Source organism: Talpa occidentalis, unplaced genomic scaffold (genome assembly GCF_014898055.3).
Source record: "Talpa occidentalis isolate TD23 unplaced genomic scaffold, MPIMG_talOcc4v2.1 talOcc4.2, whole genome shotgun sequence".
Classification (NCBI taxonomy): Eukaryota; Metazoa; Chordata; class Mammalia; order Eulipotyphla; family Talpidae; genus Talpa; species Talpa occidentalis.
The window spans coordinates 125,638,625-125,659,900 of NW_023602073.1; the positions used below are offsets into that span (position 1 = coordinate 125,638,625).

Below are 21,276 nucleotides of genomic sequence, written 5' to 3' on the forward strand. Positions count from 1 at the left end.
GAAACAAATATGCCCTTACCTGGCTGATGGTAGGCTGCTTTGCCTTCCATTGCTTTATGGATGATGACATTTTGTCTGTCAAAATGTTAACTTTTCCTGGTTCAGAATGAGCTCTTTTTTTTTTTTCTTAAAGGTTTATTTATTTATTTATGCATACAAGAGCTGGGCCAGAGATGTGGGGGGGTGAGAGAATTCATCGCAGACAGAGTGGGGGACAGAACGGGCAGACTGACTGAAATACACTGCTGAGAGCAGCGGGCACGACAGGAGAGGTCTGCTGTGCTATGTGGGTTGCTTCCTGGCCAGGGATGGAACTCGTGCTGCAGAGGCTGGGAATTGCTTCATAACGCGGTGCTTAACCCCTTGCACCACCAGGGAGGCCCCAGAATAAGCTCTTAACCCTTTTCTTTTCTACTCTAATAATAAGCAAGATGTCATGGCAATTTCTTTCCCTATCCAGTTAAGTTTGATAATTATATGTTGACCCAAAGCTAACAACTTGGCATGCCCATAATCAAAGCAATGTCTCCACTGGTTTATCTTCACAAGGACTTTTTCATTCTGCTGATGCTCCCTATCCCCATCATTTGCTTGCGTTGCCTAGTTTGTCTTTCACTTGTAGTATTTCAACTAAGTGTAATCATCATTACCATCTCCCAAAGGAGGGAACTGCAGATTCATAAACAGAAACATTGCCAAACAATGTACCTCTTTTGCATAGGCAATTCTCCTAGAAGCTGGGTTAAAATGCCATGAAGATGAGAAACAGCGCTTAGGAATTAATTATGTTTTTTCCCATTTAGCAAATAGAGATTGTCATCATGTTTAAACAGTATAAAGAGATGAGTCCTCTGGCTTTCAAAATGAATGACAACCAAATTGACAAAAAGTGGCTAGGGGGCTTATTTATTTTTGTCAGCATTGCTTCTTAGACTTGTTAATCCAAAGGCATTTCCCTGTGATTTATGTCAGATAATTTCCGTATCTACTCATCTTAAAAACCATCAGCCTTCTGAAGTTTTCACATACATGAACTACGTGTTCACAGAACAAGGTTAAAAGAATCAACATGGGAGTTAATCCAAGGAGGTGGCTGCTTTCTGCAACCTACATCCCATAAAGCAAGATGGGTCAAGAAGTAAAAAAAAAAAAAAAATATAAGATTTGAAACTCCTACCCACTTCAGGTGAGCTGTAAGTCAGTATGAATCCTGAGTTAGTAAACTTGTTACCTTTTATTTAGATCTAATGTAGTAGTGGATTGGGTCATATTTGTAAAACATCAGTTGAATTGATTTCAACTTGTCTTGCACAGTAGGTTTCCAACCTGGCATACTGTTTGTATGCCAGCTCAAGTAAATTGAAGCTATCTCAACAAAAATTTACGTTTAGATTTACTTAAGGAGGATTTATTTCCATGGTTGTTCTCTGAGCAAATGGACTAGGCTCCTTCAGTTATGTGGTTTAGATGGAATTGAATAGGGGAAGGAGAATTGGGTTGCAGGTGAGGATTTTGACTTCTCTTTTCAAATCAGCTATTTAATAGTTGTAAACAGAAGTGTAGCTTTGACCTCTTTAGATTTAAGTCACCTTGTCTGTAAAATAAAGAGGATGACAATTGCCTTGTCAACTTCAAAAGGTCACTATAAGACTGGAATTGGAGGGCTGCTAATGACAAATCAACATACAAATCTCTGGCATTTCTAGCTGACCTGCATCATTTCAAGGAATAACATTTTCTCTAAGATTAAGACTTGGAGACAGTTTTTACTGTCATTCTTTTCCAGAATGCTGAGAGGATGATAGAATAAAATTAATTGATTTTGTTCTGTACTGTCCTTATTGGTAACATAAAGATAAAACGCAAAACTTTTCATCTTCCTTTTTCAAAATGTGAGAGGAATCAGTTAGTTCAAGCAAGGGGCAAGTTCACCTTTTCTGAGAGACCCACATGGCCCAAATATAGATGTACAATCGCAAAAAAAAAAAAAAAAAAAATTTTTTTCCTTTTACTCTATAGTAGACATTAGTACAGTTCATCAAATTTCCAGTCTCTATGTTTTGGAATATTGCAGTCCCCAAATCTTTGAGGGTAAATGTGTCCCATGATTTGGTTTGGCCACTGAAATGTGAGATGTATTCCTCTATACCCCTGCAAAGAACATTAAATTGCCAATATGAAACTGGAGCTTTTTCAGTTACCAGCAAATCAAAATAGCCTGAAAAATTGACAACACATGGAGGAAGTCAGTTGTGAACAGACCCAGAGCTCTACAGGATTTTACATGGGTAAACTTTTATTTTCTGTTAAACCACAAAAATTTGCAGTTGTTTGTTACCAAAGCATTACTAAATCCATGATTTTATCTTGATACACCTCATCTGTTTTTATTGCTTAAAAAAAACAGAAACTTTTCAAGGCAAGATGTTTTCAGATAACATTTAGAGTAAATTTGGGGTTTTTTTAGGTATCAAAAATGTTTTATTTTTGATCAGGTTTTATATAATAGGTAATATAAAAAAATCCTTATAAACAAAGGAGCCTGCTGATGAATATATATGTTGAAATGATAGGTGCATAGTATGCTTTCATCTTTTGAAATTAATGATACACATAATCACATTTGGAAGAAGTTACAATGATGAGGACTCTAGGACTTAAAAAGATTATTACAACTCACTGGACTTTAAACTGTTGATTAAGAGCTGCAACCTGGATATAAATCCATGTGTTTCCTCCTTGGTACCTTTGACTGCCTCCCAAATCTATTTAGTAAATGTTGGATTTATTCAGTCTGCCAGAATTTACTGGGTGCCTTCCCTGTGTGTATTTCTGTCTTATTTTCTTGTTACATAGAACAGCAAAGGCAGTATCTTACTGTAAAGATTGAAGGTTAAGTGAGAAACTGATCTATTTAAAACACCTGACTTGCTATCTAGCCTATGTTGGGAGTCAGAGTGGAGGAACAAGGTAATCGTTGGTTTCTGCAGTCACACTAGGTTTGAATCCATATGGCATCATTTGCTGGCATCGTTTTAGAGAAGGCACTTGACTTCCCTGAGCCTTAGGTTATTCATTTGTAAATGTAACCAAAGTCATGATTACCACAGCAAGTTTATTGATACTTAAATGTGATTCCTGTGGGCCCTCATTATAGTGCACAGAAGATAGTAGACACTCAGTAAGCAACAATTATTATGAGACGTGGTAGTTCTAGATTAAGCAGAGATTACAAAAATGGATTATATTACAGTCCAGTACGAAAGGCAGACGTGTCCATTTATGATACTGTAATCTTTAGTGCAGTGGCGTGGGCACAGTGCACCTCTGTAGAACTAAAAATGAAGAGGTGAACTCTCATATTAGCATTAATTTTTTTTTTGATGAATGGTTACAACAGTGTCAGAGTCTGTTAATGGTGTCACTTGCTGGATGTGGAATTGAAATTGTATGAGAAAAGGTCTAACTCTCCTAGGGGCCCATTCAATGAGAGTCCATTGAATGATTCCATTGATTTTTTAGGAATGGAGTAAAAACTGTCAGGCTTCTCTAATTCAGTAGTACGAGTGGGTCTTCCATAAGACAGAGGCCAAAGGAAGTTCTGGGTCATCATCTTATGTTTCGACAAAAATAAGATAGAATGAAGCACATGAACAACAATGAAATATTCATCTGTAGTGGCTAACCCAAAATAGCACTCATTAAAGTAGAATTAAATAAAGATCTTCAATGTAAAAACTTACAGAAAAAATACTAAAAAGTTTTACATCAAAGAATAACTTTTCAAATAATAATTTAATTAGTTGGTTGATTTTTTTTTTTTAGTTAAACATAGCCTATCTAACTCTAGTAAGAAATATAATAAAATATAAAAATTGAGGGGCCTCCCTGGTGGCACAAAGGGTTAAGCACCGCACTGTGAAGCAATTCACAGCCTCTGCAGCACAAGTTCAATCCCCGGCCAGCCAGGTAGCAACCCACATGGCGCAGCAGACCTCTCCTGACTCGCCCACTGCTCCCCTCAGCAGTGTACTTCAGTCAATTTGCCTGTTCTGTTCCCCACGCTAACTCTGGTGAATCCTCTCACCCCCTGCATCTCTGGCCTGTGCCTCAGCTCTTGTATGCATAAATAAATAAATCTTTAAAAAATAAAATAAAATATAAAAATTGAGAACAATCTTTAAGTTAGTCCCAGGACAATGTTTCTGATATGATTCCATTATTTTCAATACTAGCTATATAATTATGTCTTTTCTCCTCATCCATCATCTTATGTGTATTTATAAGTCATAATAATATTGAGAAATAGCCAGTGAAGCCACATTTGACTTAGTTGACAAATCTTTGATAGTTCATGCATCTCCAAACTTTAATACATTAAGACTGCCAGCATTACATATTTAAATGAATGTAGCATGTATCAAGAAAAGAAAATGACCATATTGGAGAAAAAAAAAATAAACCACATCCTTCTTCATGAGTAACACTTAAAACTGTTAAATGCATTAAAATCCCATTTAACAAATAGCAGAAACTAATGAACATTGGGATTGCTCAGTGAATACTAATGTGGAATATTGCTGGGAAAGATTTTGAGTGTTGAAATTTTGCATAGCTCAAAATACTTACATAGATTAAGGAGAGAAACATCTGCTGTTCAAAAGACATATAAAACTTGGCAGTTCTTTGAAAATATTTTTGTTTTGTTTTGTTATAGTTTAAATTGTTCCTTAAAGTAGTCAGTTACTCATTTTTCTCTTTTTAAACATTCTAATACTTTTTCTTTAAATTTTGCTTATCAATTTTATGTTAAAAGTCCTGGAACTATATCTATATTCAATTTACCAGTCTGCTGTCTAGTAAATTGTGACAGTCTTTTTGTATGATAATCAACCAGTATAACAATCATGAAATCATCTAATTCTGAAATTTAACAGATCAGAATTATAAGCTTGTCATGTGACAGTCCATTAATCACAGACAATTGGATGCCACAATGCATTCTAATGAGTTTTGATCTCTGGCCTCAAGCCCTAACTTGAACATTTTTCACTTTGTTTTCTTTATCAGATCAAATGAGTATCTTGTCTTCTACTTTTCTGATTTATACATCTAATATATGGATACTAAACTTTTCTGCATCATTTTTCATGGAGTATGTTAGTCATTGTAAAGTGACTTTGTTCCCTTCAGTTGTTATTGGTTTATTCATTTATGTATGTATATATTTAATTTTGTATCCATCCACTATCCATCCATCCATCCATCCATCCAACAAAAATTTATTAAGCTTATATTGAAATGATCAGGTTAGATACATAAATGAGAACTAGCTCATAATTGCATATTAACGTAAGCAACCACTGCCCTTAGATTAACAACTCTTCCTTGCCCTAAGAATTGCCAGATCTAGAAATTCTACCCCTAGGTATAAACCCAAAAGAATTAAAGACAGATACTCAAAAAATACTTGTACGAGAAAAATGGTCATGAATAGACATAGATTTATTCATGTTGTTGCAAATGGAAGTACATCGTTTTTTTAATAGCTGAGTAGTTATCCATTGTGTTTATCACTTTTATCTGTTCTTCTGTTGATGAGCACTTAGGTTGTTTCTAGCTTTTGGCTATTGCAACTAATGCGACAATAAATGTGGGAGATATTAAATCTACTTGAATTAGAATTTTTGTAATTTTGGGGTAAGTACCCAAAGTGAGATTACTGGATCATGTGGAATATCTACATTTCATTTTTTTGTGACCTCTTCATATTGCTTTCCATACTGTTTCATACTGCTGACCATAAATAATATACATGGATTCTCTTATTTCCACATCCTCCCCGGACCTGGTGTTTCTTTTCTTTGGGATAACAGCTATTCTTACAGGTTTGAGTGATATCTTACTGTTGCTTTGATTTGCATTTTCCTAATAATAGAATAGCCATCTGTATGTCCTCTTTGGAGAAATGTCTATTTAGATCTTCCGCCCATTTTTAATAGGGTTGTCTGTTTTTGTTGTTGAAATTTGTGACTTCTTTAAATATTTGGACCACCAATCCCTTGGCAGACATATGATTTGCAAATATCTACTCCCATTCACTAGAAAGTCTTTTCCTTTTTGTTTGTTTTTAATTATGTTTATTAAGGTAATGTTGATTTATAACACCATATCTTTAAAGAGCATGGGTTCATACTTCTTCAAATATATGTCATCACATTAAACCAATACCAAAGCCCCAGTATCCTCCACCATAGTCCATTGGATTCCTTTCTGCCTTTGCTATCATTCTGCCACCTTTCCCTTATGGTAGCCTCTGCCATCAGATTTCAAGGGTTTGTTTTTGTCTGTTTTTTTTTTTTTTTTGCTTTGCTTTTTATATTCATGTGAATGAAATCATCTGATATTTTGACTTATTTGGCCCACCATAATCCCCTTCAGTTCTATCTATGTTGCTACAAATGGCAAAATTTCTATTTTTTATAGCTGAGTAGTATTCTATTGTGTATATTTACCACATCTTCTTTATTCACTCATATGTCATTGAGAACTTAAGTTGTTTCCATAAGTTGGCTATTGTAAATAGTGCTACAATGAACATAGGTGTGCATACATACTTTCAAATTAGTGATTTTTTTAATCTTTGAGTAGATACTTATGAGCAATATTGCTGGATCATGTGCTAGACCTATTTTTAACCTTTGAGAAACCGCTATACTGTTTTTCTTAGAAACTGAAATAGTCTACATTCCCAGCAGTAGCAGGAATGTTTTAATTACTTGGCTTTGTAGTATAGTTTGAAATCATGTTTTATGATACGTCTTATTTAAAAAAACTGGGAAAAGTCAGTAAGATATTAATAACATTTTTAATTGTGAATGCATACTAAGTTTGTATAATTTTTGGAAGAAAAAATATTAGTACACAGATACATACATACATATATAATATATATATATTATATATATATATATAACTATGTAACAACATGTTTCAGTTTGGAAAAACTAACATTTTCCTAAAATAATGACTAATACCAAATCGTTCTACAGAGTAAAAAATGAAGACTTTAGATACATAGAACAATGAATGTAGTTTAGGCCCCAAAATTAAAAAATAATTTTAACTAATTCCTCTTAGCATTTAGGAAAGTTTCACTTTTACCCACCAACATACAGATTTATTTCTGAAAAAAAAAAAATACCAACATAGATCCACCTTTTGTTTTCTTCCATCTTTTCTTTCAGTTTTAAACTTAGACTGGAATATCATAATCATCTGCCTCTGCTTTCTAGTTTAAAATAAATTGGGCATGTGTTATATTTTCTGTTTTAAAAATCCCTCAACTGTATGATTTTAAGTCCTCTATCAGCCTGCAGAAAAAGAAATAAAACACATTCAAAAACTAAGTGGGAATGCTCTCGTACTTTATCAAGTTAAGAAGGTTGGTCATGGTTGCCCAATATGATGAATAAAAATAATTTCAATTTATGGACATTCATTAACTTTCTTCCTCAACATAAATTATTTCATTATAACCTATTACTATACTATTCTTCAAGCTATATAAGACCTCACAGCTGATTTAGTTATTTTCCATCTTTTTCTTTCCACCCAGGTTAAGCTCTGTTGGCCTTGAATCTGCTGTCCCTTATCCTACTGAAGGAAGCATCGCCACGGCTGTGGAAGTTTGTCAGTGTCCACCAGGGTACACTGGCTCCTCTTGTGAAGTAAGTTTACAAGAATAAATCCTCAGTACATTAGGCTTTTTTTTTAACATTTCATTAATAAACTATTCTAAAAGGAATTTCGTGTATCCATTAATGGTTGCACAAGCAAATGATAGTGTATGACCTAACAAAGAAACTTGAATGTCTTCCAGAAAGTCATGACTTCCAAATAAAGTGCTACTCACATTGTTTTCTTGAAATTATGTTTCTTTTGGAAAGATTGTGCCTTAATGTAGCTGACAATACAGTATTTTCATGTTTTTTTTCCCTATTTAATAAGTTGATAAAGTAGAATGGATGCAGGAGAATAATATTTAATATTTCAAAATAATTTCCCTTCTTTCTGCTCAGGACTTCCCAGGAATTTAGTACTAAGATTTTTTTTAACCTTTCCTCCATTTTGTTTTAAATTATACCTTCTGGTAATTTTAGTTTACAACAGTGTTTGTAATTTAGGGGTATTCATACTTCAGTTCATGCTTCTTCAGATGTATGTTACCATACTACACCACTTTTTAATCCTGTGTGCCACACTTCTTCTACCTTATTCCTAGGAATATAAAATCATAATCTTTTGAAAGATACAACCTTTAAAATGTCGAGAACATAGTCTATGGAAGAAATACCTTGATCTGGAAAATTCCCTATAGGTCTTTGATTTATTTAGCACCTAAAGTTTGAGATACTTATCATTGTCTCAATAGTTTAGTTTTATAATAGGATTAATGTTTTTAAGGCAATAATTTTTAGTTCTGTGTATTTTCTTTAGGTGGCTTGAATTGATTTAAGTTTAAACCTGGTCAAAAAATGTAAACACTATTTCCCCAATAGAGGTCATGACTTGTAGATAAATAGGAGCTTAAATTCTTTAAAATGGTGCCTTTAAGGAATCATTTGAGTGTACCAAGTAGTTCCACTTCAGCTCCCTAGCCCATTATGCCACTTACAGAAATACTCTAGGCATTGTTTTATCAATTCTCTTGTACTTTAAAATAATGCAAGATTCCAGAAGATATACAGGGCATAGTCATGTGCATGACAAATGTTTTTCTTTCACTGGGCTCAGATTCACCTATTTAAAATTAAAAGTAAATGGAATTCATTTAGCACTTGCTTTCCAAATTTCAAGCAGAGAATAAAAAAAAAAGATGGAAATAAATTAGTCTCTCAATCCAAATTTGATTTTACTTGTAAAATATATGCTGAATTTGATGAAGCATATTATTTTATTGAGTCCAACAGTTTTTATTTCAAACCAAAAGGCTGTCTGAATCTTTAAGTACTCATATCAGTTGAAATAGTAAATACCTTTTTTATATTTACTTGAACATTTTTTTCTCCATATTAGTACTCATCATCTTTTATTCAAGTTCCAAATGCCTATTGAATATAAAATTGTCAGACCGTTAGAGTTGCTTAATTGTTTATTTTTTGTTTCTTCAGAAATATGTTTTCAGAATCTTTGGGAAATTATCAATAACATTACATAATAATCTATATCCTTAAAAGAGATAACAATCTTTTGGGAGATAACATATAGCTATGAAACATTGGATCACAGTATTTAGGGGGCCAATATGTGGTATAGAACATTAGAGCAGTCATCACTTACAGAGGTATGATCAGTTGCAGTGGAAGATATGTATCAGAAAGTATTCTCAAATGGAAAAAAAACTCAATTTAGATGGTAAAATTAGATAAGAAGAGAAAAGCACATGATTGTGAAGAGTAAGGACAAAACAAGCAGAGGATGAATAGTAAAAATTTCCTGTGTCTCTTATATAATAGTTATTTGGTAAATAAAGTTGTTTGGGAGTCCTAGTTGAATCAGGAAGCAATGGATTCTGAAACTCTGGAATTTCTCTCTGACCATCTTCATTTTCTATCTCTCTTAATATTTCCTTCTTTTTGTTACCAAAATTTGCTATGCCTAGATCATTATTATCTATTCCAAGTTTCATTTGCTTTTTTATTGGATTTACAAGGCTATTAACTCTACTTTTATTACTAATATCTTTGGACCCTTTAAAAGCTGTGTAAACTCCAAAGATCATTAGTGTGTCAATTCTGTTTGCCCAAAACAGTGCAACCAACTCCATTATAAAATCATTCTCTTACTTTCATAAGAGGCCATAATGGTGATCATAATCTTATCCTCAATTCTAATTTGTCTCCTTGTAAATTACTCAAAAGTTCATCTTTCCATACTCAGATGTTTAAAAGAGAGTAAACAGTGCTTTTTGGGGCAAAATGGGTGGACCTTGAGGTGATTATGCCAAGTAAAATAGGTCAGAAAGTGAAAAACAGATATCAAATGGTTTCACTTATCTGTGGAATATAACTAACCCACAAAGGCATACTGGCAAAGTATGGAAAAAGTCATTCTTACATTCTGTGAAAATTATACTGGTTACCATAGGGAAAAGGGGGGAGGGAGAAAAGGATAGGGGAAGGGAGGGCCTTGACATAGGAGTAACGATAGCTGTGAGAGAGGCATGTGTACCCTGGAGGTATGAAAATGTACCCCCAAAGTTATATAGATATTTAAATGACTGAAAAAGGAAGAGAGGAGTGGAAGGAGGAGAGAAGAAGGAAGGCAGGCAGGAAGGAAGCAGGTGTCTGTTGATTGAATTTGGCTACCTGGAAATTGGTAACATGGACTAGAGCAGTTTTGATTGAGATTTGATTTGATTTGTGGCATAAAACAAATTAGAATGCTTAAAATGTGAAAGGGAAATAGGAAGAAAAGACTTCTTAGGGGGATTTGAAGTTTGAAGTAAGAGAATGTGAGATAAATAGTATATTAGCAAGGGGTCTCCCTGGTGGCCTAAGTCTCTGGTGAATCCTCTCACCCCCTGCAACTCTGGCCTATACCTCAGTCCTACTATGCAAAAATTAATTAATTTTTAAAAAGAAAAAAATAGTATATTTGCAATGTTTTAAAAAACTTACTGAAAATTCCATGGATATCTACACTGAAATCAGTAAATCAAGTACCTCCTAATTACTGACATCTTTAATTTTTACCTCCTTCTGGATATGTAGTTTCATCAATTCTTAGAAAGTGTGTTATCGATTTCTATAATGATCTAAGGTGACAAAAAATTAATGGGAAGAAATGATGAGAAAAGAAGAGAAAATTAACCTTTTATTTCCTGTACTGTCCAAATTAAGTGGAAAGTGGTTTCTACTTTCCTGTCAGATAAGAAGCATCCTTTTTCATGTGTTTGTTATCGATGCTGAAATTTAGGAGCTGTCATATCCTGAGGCAAAAGGAACATTTCCCAGCAATACAGAGCACAGTTCTTTATACTTTATTACTTCATTGGTTTCTCACTTGTTTCTCTTTTCAGCTGGGAAAAAAAGACCTTTTCATGATATATAGTGTTGTATTTAACCATCTAGAGATATAATAAATAAGCCACAAAACCAATTATCACTTGAGGGAGATCATAAGCTGCTAGAGGGCAGCAATATTTGCCTCCCCCTTATTTCCTGTCCTTTTCAGCTTGTAGAAAAATCCCACAGAAGAGAAACTTAATTAAGGATGATGACGGACATAGCACTATAACTGTCACACAGTGACCTAATATCCTTTTTTAATCAGAATTCTGTTTTATATAATAAAGTGTTTCACACCTCAAAAAACTGATGAATATATTTAAAATTCTAGTAGAATGTCCTAAATGTCAAGAGAATATATGTAAATAAATCGTTAACTATTTTGTATAAATTTGAGAAAGTATAATAGGATAGATGATATTGAGAATGAAAAATATGGATTGTATGTATAGAACCCAGCTGTATATATGGTCCAATGTTAGACTAGGGTGCAACCTTTCTTGCAAATAATTGCAGAAGTTCTGAAAGTAAAGGAGTTAAGGTCAGTTCATATGTAGAAAGGAGAGTTCATTCTAGAGAATCAGCATTCCTTGGGATGACCTTAACTGCACTCTTAGGCTAATGTTCTCTGAAAAATCCTTTTATGTGGACTGCTTTTTTTTCCAATACTTTTCTATTTCCCTGTCTGTGCTTTTTGCTTTGAGACTGTCACATTTCAATTCTTTATATCTCTGCTTTATTTTGCTATTTCAGAAGAGACACCAAGCTAATGCTTCCTCTAATCTCATACCTGCCAATAATGCTAAGGTCAGTACCCAGCGCCATGTCAGAAGAAATAGCTCTACAGCAGCGCTTCAATGATGGCAATTCTTTGGCAAGCACCTTTGCTGAATTTACTACCTAAATATTTTCCTTTATTCAAAAAAATAAGGGTTTTTGTTTTTTTTTTTTAAATCCCTGACACTGACTTGAAACCCTGTCTTTCAGTCATGTTGGCCTCGGCACAGGCGAGTTAACGGCACAGTATTTGGTGGCATCTGTGAACCATGCCAGTGTTTCGGTCATGCGGAATCCTGTGATGACATCACCGGAGAATGCCTGGTGAGTGTTTGCTCCTTTGTGGTGCTGATTGACAGGCTGAAATCAGCTCAATAGGCCCTGCAATTCAATTACTAGCTTTAGGACCTTAGACACTCGAGTCAAGGAGTGAGTGGAGAGAGATCTTTGGACTGTTCTAAGGAGAGAGCTGGTCTGCTCCTTCATGTGTGGTCTCCCTGATTAATGATATTAGGAAGTGTTTTTGTTTTTTTTTCATGTTAGTTGAAGAACTGAATTAGGACCAAATAATCATAATGAAAACATAAGTAATGATGGGTACATATGTACCACGAATATATACAGTTTCTCTACCTCCTATGAATCTACCCAAAATAGATGACGTCAACAATAGGAAATTATTTGTATCACCATGATATGAAAAGTATAAGATATAACCTTTGCAGTGGACATAATTAAGTTCTTATTAAAATGAGGGCATATTGTTAGTTTTTTTTTATTTTAAAATTTCCGCATTTAGCTAAATACAAATGTCATATGTATTGAATAGATTAAAAATTATAAATGCATGCAATGTGTATTCACCCTACTCTATGTGTATTCACCCTACTATGTGCTTGCCCCTACTATAATTTAGTGTATACTTTTAAGCAGGAAGAAAAAAAAAAAGCTCTAAAGCATTTTCTTTCCTGCTAAGAAACCTTTGGATTGGAGAATTGAGCAGAATAAACCATTCTGATTAACTCAAGGACATGTTAGTTTTATATTGTCTGACATGGCATGAAGCTTGAAACAACATTTCTCATTTCATTAATCTTGCAGAAACACAATTTGAAACAGTGCCAATTGAGGACGATATCATATTCTCATTTCCCTTTAGAATTAAGGCAGACTCTGTTATCTATATTTCTTAATGTTCGCTTTCTCATGTTCATCCCCAAAACCTTTTTTTTTCTACTGAAAAGCATCTGGGAAAAATCTAAAATGAGAATTCAAAGCTTTTGTTTCAATGTAATTTGGCATCTAGGTTTATTGATGTTCGTTTTGTTTTCTCTTTATAAGATTTGGTTTAATTGCATTGTAGTATAAAGCATGTTAGCCTTAATTTGTAGATCAGTAGATTTTTCTAAATGGCATTTTTATGATACAAAGGCTAAGTGATTTTCATTTTAATTTTACCATAAGTCTTTTAAAACTGACCTTGGGAAAAAACATTGAGTTTCAACACATTACTAACATGCAACAGGAAATATTCCACCCCAAACTGATAAAGATTAGTTTTATTAAATCTAGAAATCAAAAATGAAGATATCATGACACCAAACTTAAAATTTTTCTGATAGTAATATTTTCTGATAGTAATATTTTTCATTAGGATTAAATCCAATTTTCTTTTTGCAAGAGTGGATGGAACAATGGAACAACTTTTGTTGTTACATTTGATTATGATATTTCTAAGAATGGAAGCCTGTTTTCTTTTTTAGAATAGATGTCTCATCTATTCTATGTCTCATCTATTCAGCTTTGTTTGGGGAGTGAGAGGAGAAAAAACAGTGATTATCTAAGTCCTCATACCAATAAAACCTAATTTATTGAATATGTTCATGGAGAAGAAGAAGAGGGAATCTGAGGGACCAGTATTTTCACTTTGGAAAACTGTTTTTCTTTATATTAGAGCATTTATGAAATTTACAGATAAACCTGTTTTTAGTTTTGTTTGACTTTGAAATCTTTTTAAAAATTAATTACAATACATTCTTGACACCAGATCAAAATTTAGATGTTTGTTAGTGGGTGGACTTATATGAAAAGGTCATTTTAACTCAAATATCCATGGGAAGTGGCCCAGGAGGCATTCAAAGACACACTGGGAGACTGCATACTTGCTCCTTCATGTGATCTTGTGATAGTGATGTGCACAGACATTTGGAAAACACTTTTGCTGTAGGGAGTCCATAAAATTTACCAGTCCATCAGAAGGAACCTTTCCTCATTTTCAATTGGGTTTTCATTATGTTATTGTCTAGTGTTGTTTTATAGTTTCAATTGTAAAAATACTTGACTTTTAAGATAAGTTTTATTTCATTTAAGTGAAATACGACCTTAAAAAATGTAAAATATGTCTACATGTTCTCTTTAACAGTAAAGAAAAACACAGCCTCTCAGTTGTCTGAGATTTACAGTTGAGTTTTAGAAATACCACTTTCAACATGGTTAAGGCATAATCTATTTTATGACCTTACTTTGTAAAACCTCTTAGTCTTTGAAGATATGATTCCGATTGTGTCCATATGACAAGCATGCAAAGACTGTTACAATAAAAATACAAGTCTTTAAAAATAGCCAACCTTATCTAACTTGAAAGTCAAAAGAAACTAATATAAGTAAATAAAAATGGATAATCATTCTTCAGATTGATCCATGTTTTAAACAATCCATCCCAATATGCTGTATTTAGACAACTGTTGATTGTGAAGTTAACTTTTATGCTATCTTTGAAAAGAGGTTGGTAAATCAATTTGAAAGAGAATTTAAAATAAGTTAAAGAAACAGCTATTTGCAAGTATCACCAGATATTGAAGAATTACCTATTTACTTCTAGTTGATGAAACTGTCATGGTATTTTCAAGCTTGAAAACTGTGTATCTGGTTTTAGCTCCCTCATTTTACAAAATGTATGAGAAGTTCAGAGTTAAATAATTAGATTTTAATATAGATGTTCTTTACTCAATAAATTTCACACCCTCCATAACATTTAAACTATATTTTAAATTATGTATATATTTGTTTGCTCTTTATGAAATTCAGTTATCAAATCTAACTGAAATCCGGTGTCTTTAAAAATAAATAATAATTCAGAAGATTCATTAAATCACACTGGCTATACCAACTGTCATTTAGATTAATACATTTTTACTTTACACTTAAAGCAAATTGATATTTTAACTCCCTCTACATATTTTGTTGTTAATAAAAATCAAGGTTTTGCACCCTTAAGCTATTTTGAACTCTTTCAACATAACAAAAACTTACAATTTTATGTGCTTGCAAAATTAAGAATGTATTTAAGTCATAATGAACTCATATTGTATGAATTTGAAAATCATTGGATGCAATTTATTAAAACATTAGAGACTAAAGATGTTATGTCCACATAATGCCAAAAGAAATTATCAAATTGTGCTTTGAGAACTTTATAGACAATCCCATTGCTTGATTACCTGCATCATTCAACTTTATAGTTATATTGATGAATTTTGTAAGCACAGCTTGAATTGATGAATGTAATTTAATTGATATGAAATAAGATATACATGATTTTGTTTTATTTCTTTATTTTGTAAATGGTATTGGTTCAAACATACTAATTCGAAGAAAAATAGAGTTTTAAAAAAGAAAAAGATTTTATTTTAAAAATGTCTGAGGAAAGTTGTTATTTGCTTAAGGGTTCATTGAACAATGATATATGTCTAAATTTTTATAATATTCTTACTGTCTAATTATGAGTAAAGGTCTCCTTCATATATGCTGCGTATTAGCACATTGACAAATCATCAAAACCCACTATGGTCCAAATTAATCTCTGAGATAAGAGGAGGATAGTCCCAGAGGATTTGTAAGATTAGCCAAATTTTTCATTAAAACAGTAGGTTAAGCTAACAATTGATTTTTACCTAGAATCAGTTATACTTTCCATTAAACATAAATTATTAGAGCTCTAAGACCACACACATACCCATATACACCAAATCACATGTATTTCCTTTAGAAAAAAATAAGAACTGAAAAAAGGAAACTAGATTTGCATAATGAAAAATCATACTGGATTTAAGTTATCTTTCTCCAAGCATACACGTGCTGAACTAGCATATAGTTTTAAGCTAAATATTAAATTAGCTTTCAATGCTATTACCAAGCTGTAAAAATGACTTTAACATGGAAAATTATTCTTCTTGTATGGGGACAGATTAATGACTCTGTAGACCTATTTTTGGTAACATTTTGATACTTGAGACCAAAATAATCAACTCTGATGTGCATTTCTCCCTCAGAACTGTAAAGATCACACAGGTGGCTTATACTGCAATAGATGTCTTCCTGGTTTCTATGGTGATCCTACTAAAGGAACCTCTGAAGATTGTCAGCCATGTGCCTGTCCACTCAATATCCCATCTAATAAGTAAGTAACAAACTTGCCTTTTTAATTAGTTTGGCCTCCCAATCAGCAAGTGCATTTTTTATATGGTATGTACTTTTTCTCTTGTCATACATAAATAACTAATACATGTGTGAATGTCTTGAGAAGGTAATATGAGCCCTTGTAAATATAAAACATGTAAGGTTATGGCAATTTGTTCTCTTGAATGTTTTAATTTTTTAGCTGTAGATTTAGTGATTTAATACCTAAGGGACAGAAATGAAATTGAAAATTCTGAATCATTTCCAAAGAACATATTTTATACAGACATAAACATGTGCACATGTGCCCACATATATGCACATGCACCTGTCCCTTTACTATAATAAAAAATGCTAATGTAAATGCTCATTTGAATCTCAGTTCACAATATTTACTTGTGAATCTTCAGCAAGTCACAAGTTTATTGACTTTTATTTAATTTAATTAATTTATTTATTTAGCATAGAAGAAACTGGGGTATAGGTCAGAGGTGCGGTGGGTGAAGGGATTCACCAGAAACAGAGTGAGGAACAAAACAGGCAGATTGACTGAAATACACTGCTGAGGGGAGCAGCAGGCGAGTCAGGAGAGGTCTGCTGCGCCATGCAGGCAGCTCCCTGGCCAGGGATTGAACTTGTGCTGCAGAGGATGTGGACAGCTTCATAGGTTGTGTCTTTAACCCCTTGTGCAACCAGGGAGGCCCAATTCTTGACTTCTCGAACAACTTGTCTCCCTTAGAATTATTCACCATAATCACTAGAGAAAGAAGATAAAGAACTAATATTTAATGAAAGCAGGAAACTAGAATGAAAGCAGAACACCATATTCTAGGCATAGGGTCAAAAATTTTATTTGTTAATATTATTTTATCATCAAAACAAACCCAGTAATATGGGTATTATTATCTCCATTTAATAGATTAAGAAAAAAGGGAACCTAGCATTATGGTACCAATTCTACAACTAAAATTCCTTGATTTGCAGGGTGAGTTCGATACTTTCTAGTTGTATGACTCTAAAGAAGTTACTTAAACTGCCTGTGTCTCAGTTCTTCATCATTAATTGTGGTAATAGGACTTTCATGGAACTGTTGTGAGAATTACATAAATTAAAAAATACAAAGCATATAAAACAGTGATTGGACATGGTGGGCCCAATGCAAGGACTGATAATTATTACGTAGCTTGCTCAGGTCGTAAAACACTAAAGTATTAGGGTTGAAATTTTAAAACTCATGTGCTTTCCAGTCCTCCATAGTCTATATCGAGGACTTCTTTTAAAAGGCTACTTCACTGTATTTTACATGATAACAAAAAATTTAAGTGGGGAAATTGGATAAAATGTATGTTAGTAATCAGAACTTTTCCAGAGTTTAGAGCTTCTGCATGGATAGGCAAAAAACTGAAGATACTCTGGCAACCCAGGGTGTCAGAGAAGAAAGTAAAAGGAAAATCTGTCAATAAATAGTGAGACAAGGAGAGCAAAATTAATTTCCTTCACAATTAATGATTAGCCAGACCTAGATTGCCCATAATATGACACAAATCTTGCTCTCTGATATTGAAAGTTCAGGTCATACAATGGAGGACCTACCAATTTACTATGACTGAATAGAATTCTCCAGGATTCTATTCATTGAAACTCATTGTTCTACATGAACTTTTGCTGAGGAAAGCAAAGTGTTCACATCTGGCCACTCATTTGCTTTACACTCCTTATCATAGAAAATAACACAGACCTAGGCACAGCTGGCAATCCTACAGAGCTGGCCATTTGTAATATTGTGTAAATCCAAGCCCAATATATGTTTAGAAATATGTAATGGATGGAATATGTATACCTGGTGAATTTATCTGCATATCTGACTGTTACTGTACATGTGCAAGAGCCAAGGAGGGAGAGAACCTTGTTTGGGTAATTTTAAACACTGAAGGCTCATCCCTCCCTGTTTTTCTGTACTTTCACTTTAATAATTGTTTCTAATTGTGTTCCTGAAAGAAAAAAGAAAGTCAGCAAGTATTATCATATCATCCATCAGTTCCAAAGGGACTGAAACCCCAGTGTCCTATAATGGTACTTCCTAAAGAATATGTATTCCGGGTCTCCCCAGTGGCACAGCAGTTGAGCGCTGGGTTGCGAAGCTGCCCGCAGCCTCTGCAGCGCCGGTTCGATCCCCAGCTGCTCCCGGGCCACTGGAGGAGGGTCCCACATGGCACGCAGACCTCTCCTGCCGCCCGCTGCTCCCCTCAGCAGTGTACTTCGGTCCTTCTGCCTGCTCTGCTTCCCGCTCTGGCTCTGGTGAATTCTCTCACCCTCCCGCGCTTCTGACTGTACCCAGTGCATGTATAAACAAACAAGCAAACAAACAAATAAATAAATAAAACATGCCTCTATTTAAAAAAAAAAAAGAAAAAACTTAAAAAAAAAAAAAGAATATGTATTCCATCTACTTTATCAGCCTAATAATAACACTATCAGTTACACCAAATATTTAAAGATCTTTCAGTTGTCACGGTGCTTTCACTTACATTAAATAATAAATGTATCCGTAGAAACAGAATTGGAAATAGAGTAGTGACCGATTTTAACTTCCATCTTTAAATACAGCATTTTCATAAGTATAGAAGGAGATAATAATCCACTTAGTTTAGAAGTTCTGGAAGTTTGTGTTTAGAGTCATAAAAATTTAACTTCAAAACAACTTTGAAAATGAACGTCGTTAAACTGAACAATTGTGATGAGAAAATTTTATTTTAATTTAATAGCCTGAATTTTTGTTTTGATTACAAAATAGTAGGACACTTCATGATTTAGGAAAACTCTTCTTTTAAAAGTCATTATTGTTGTATTCTGAGGAATACATTGAATAGTCACATATAATCCAGAAAATGGCATTTGAATTTTCACAGGTTATTTAGAAAAAAAATGTTAAATGTTGCTGCAACCTTCATCTCAAAGTGTAAGACTTAGTGGTAGTTTTGCCTTGGTGATTTATCTATTTAATCCATGGTCATAAATCTTATAGATCACAAGCATTTTGGCTCCAATTTTCTTAGATAATATTGCTAAATAAATCAATGTGTAGGGAGATAGAGATAGACTGGTATAATTATTATGATATATGAATAAAGACAGGAATATAATATTTAAATTATATATATATCAACTTCATCAACTATTTACAGTGTCCACTGTTTGCATAGATTTCTTATCTTGGCGATGTATATATTCTAGCTGTAGATTGTAGTTAGGTAATGAAATTTATCTCTAGAGAAGCAAATAAAAATGTAAATATTTCAAATGTTTTATATTCATTAATTTCTGGCATCACGCAGCTTATAAATTAAATATGATATGAAAGCGACACAAGATTATCTGCCCTTGAACACTTACAATGTGTTTGAATAGATATTACTGAAATCATTACAGATTTCATCAGTTTTAAAATAAGTTAGAAATATTCTTGGCACAAGCCTCATCAGAGTACTGGCCCTTAATAAGTTAAATCTACCAGTATCATTGTGAATATTACTTCTGTGTTTGCATCAAAAATGCTAAATTTTAAACTTTTGAAAGGATAGAATATTTCTAAAGCTGTCTTTTGATTGTATTCAGGGGACCACATTGTATTATTGCTGTTAAAATTAGAACTTATAGAGAAGTATAAATATTCTAAAACAAAATGTAAATTTAAGGAAATATTCAATGCAACAACAGTCTAGAAGTTTTAGAGTGTGTTAGATAATTTAGAGCCCTTTCTTACATTTTTTATACTCAGATGGGTGATTATGTTCTATCTTTTTAGTCTTGTATGCCAGAACGGAATATTAATCTGCAGAGAAATTAAATGCTTGATTATGATCATGTAGCTTGCTTGTGGCAGCACCAATATTAGAACCCATATATTATGATTCACTCTCTGGGCTTCTTCCATATGGGACTGCAGAAATTTTAGCAACAAATACAGAGACATTAGAAAGAAACAAAAAAAAAATATTAACAGAACTTCATATTAGATAAGTTGTGAATGTTCATCATGCAAAATGACTCTCTGGCTTGGAATAGAGTCATATTAACTGAAATGTAAAGAACTAGAGCAAAATGAGAAAGTGCAGGTTTAATTGTTTAGTAAAGAACTAGATATCTTAAAATTTAAATATACCAACATATGTTGGCAAAATTTTTGAGGTATTATTCAGTCTCAGTGATAACCTAGGGTGGTACTATGTTAACTGTTTGCTTTCACAAGTTACCAATATGGAGTATTTTATCACACAGATCCCATTATCCTGTTTTACAAAAGGAGAAAGTCAGGTTTGGAGAAATATAGCATACAAAGGTACAGAAAATAACACAATTCTAATTACAAAATCCAGTTATGGATATTAAATCAGATTTCATTTTATTTGAAGATAATTAAATATGTGTTTGCTTAATGATTCTTCTGAGAATAAGTAGAACAAAGATCATTGGTCTGCAGGAAGAAAAAACTCCTGGGAAAACTGCAGACATTCATGTGTCCTAAACCATAACCATGAAATAATGAGGTTTCCTTCATTCTCTCTTCTTCCTCTCAGTTCTCTATTCTTTTGGCAATTATGCTTGACATTCTCTTTACCATGCTCCTTAATTTCCTCACCAACACTTGGCAGCTTTTTATACTTGTTTGGTTTCTCTCTCCCAGCCCAAGTATTCCAGAAAACAGTTACTTTAAAGGAGTCCACATTGTATATGCAGTCAATATGCAAACACACAAAAACCACCCTTATTCCCTAAACCTAATGTGGAAAGTTAATGCTAGGGACTAAAGAATGGTTATTTCATACCACATCACAGTCCTAAGAGGCAACCCAGTGCCCTCGTGCATTAGTTATGAGAACATTCAAAGATATGTATCGCTCTGCCACTATCAAATAAACATATTTTTGCTCTACATTTTGTACTTTAATGTACCCTGGATTTTATCTTT

General features: G+C 33.3%; 1 protein-coding gene across 1 annotated transcript in view; it reads left to right on the forward strand.

Moving 5' to 3' along the window:
- The window catches only part of LAMA2 (laminin subunit alpha 2), a 536,992-nt gene that overhangs the window by 321,567 nt on the left and 194,149 nt on the right, over positions 1–21,276 (forward strand). The window contains exons 15-17 of the mRNA XM_054697817.1: positions 7,619–7,730; positions 12,060–12,173; positions 16,181–16,308. Of these exons, the coding sequence (XP_054553792.1) occupies positions 7,619–7,730; positions 12,060–12,173; positions 16,181–16,308 (354 nt within the window). The remainder of the gene's footprint in view (positions 1–7,618; positions 7,731–12,059; positions 12,174–16,180; positions 16,309–21,276) is intronic.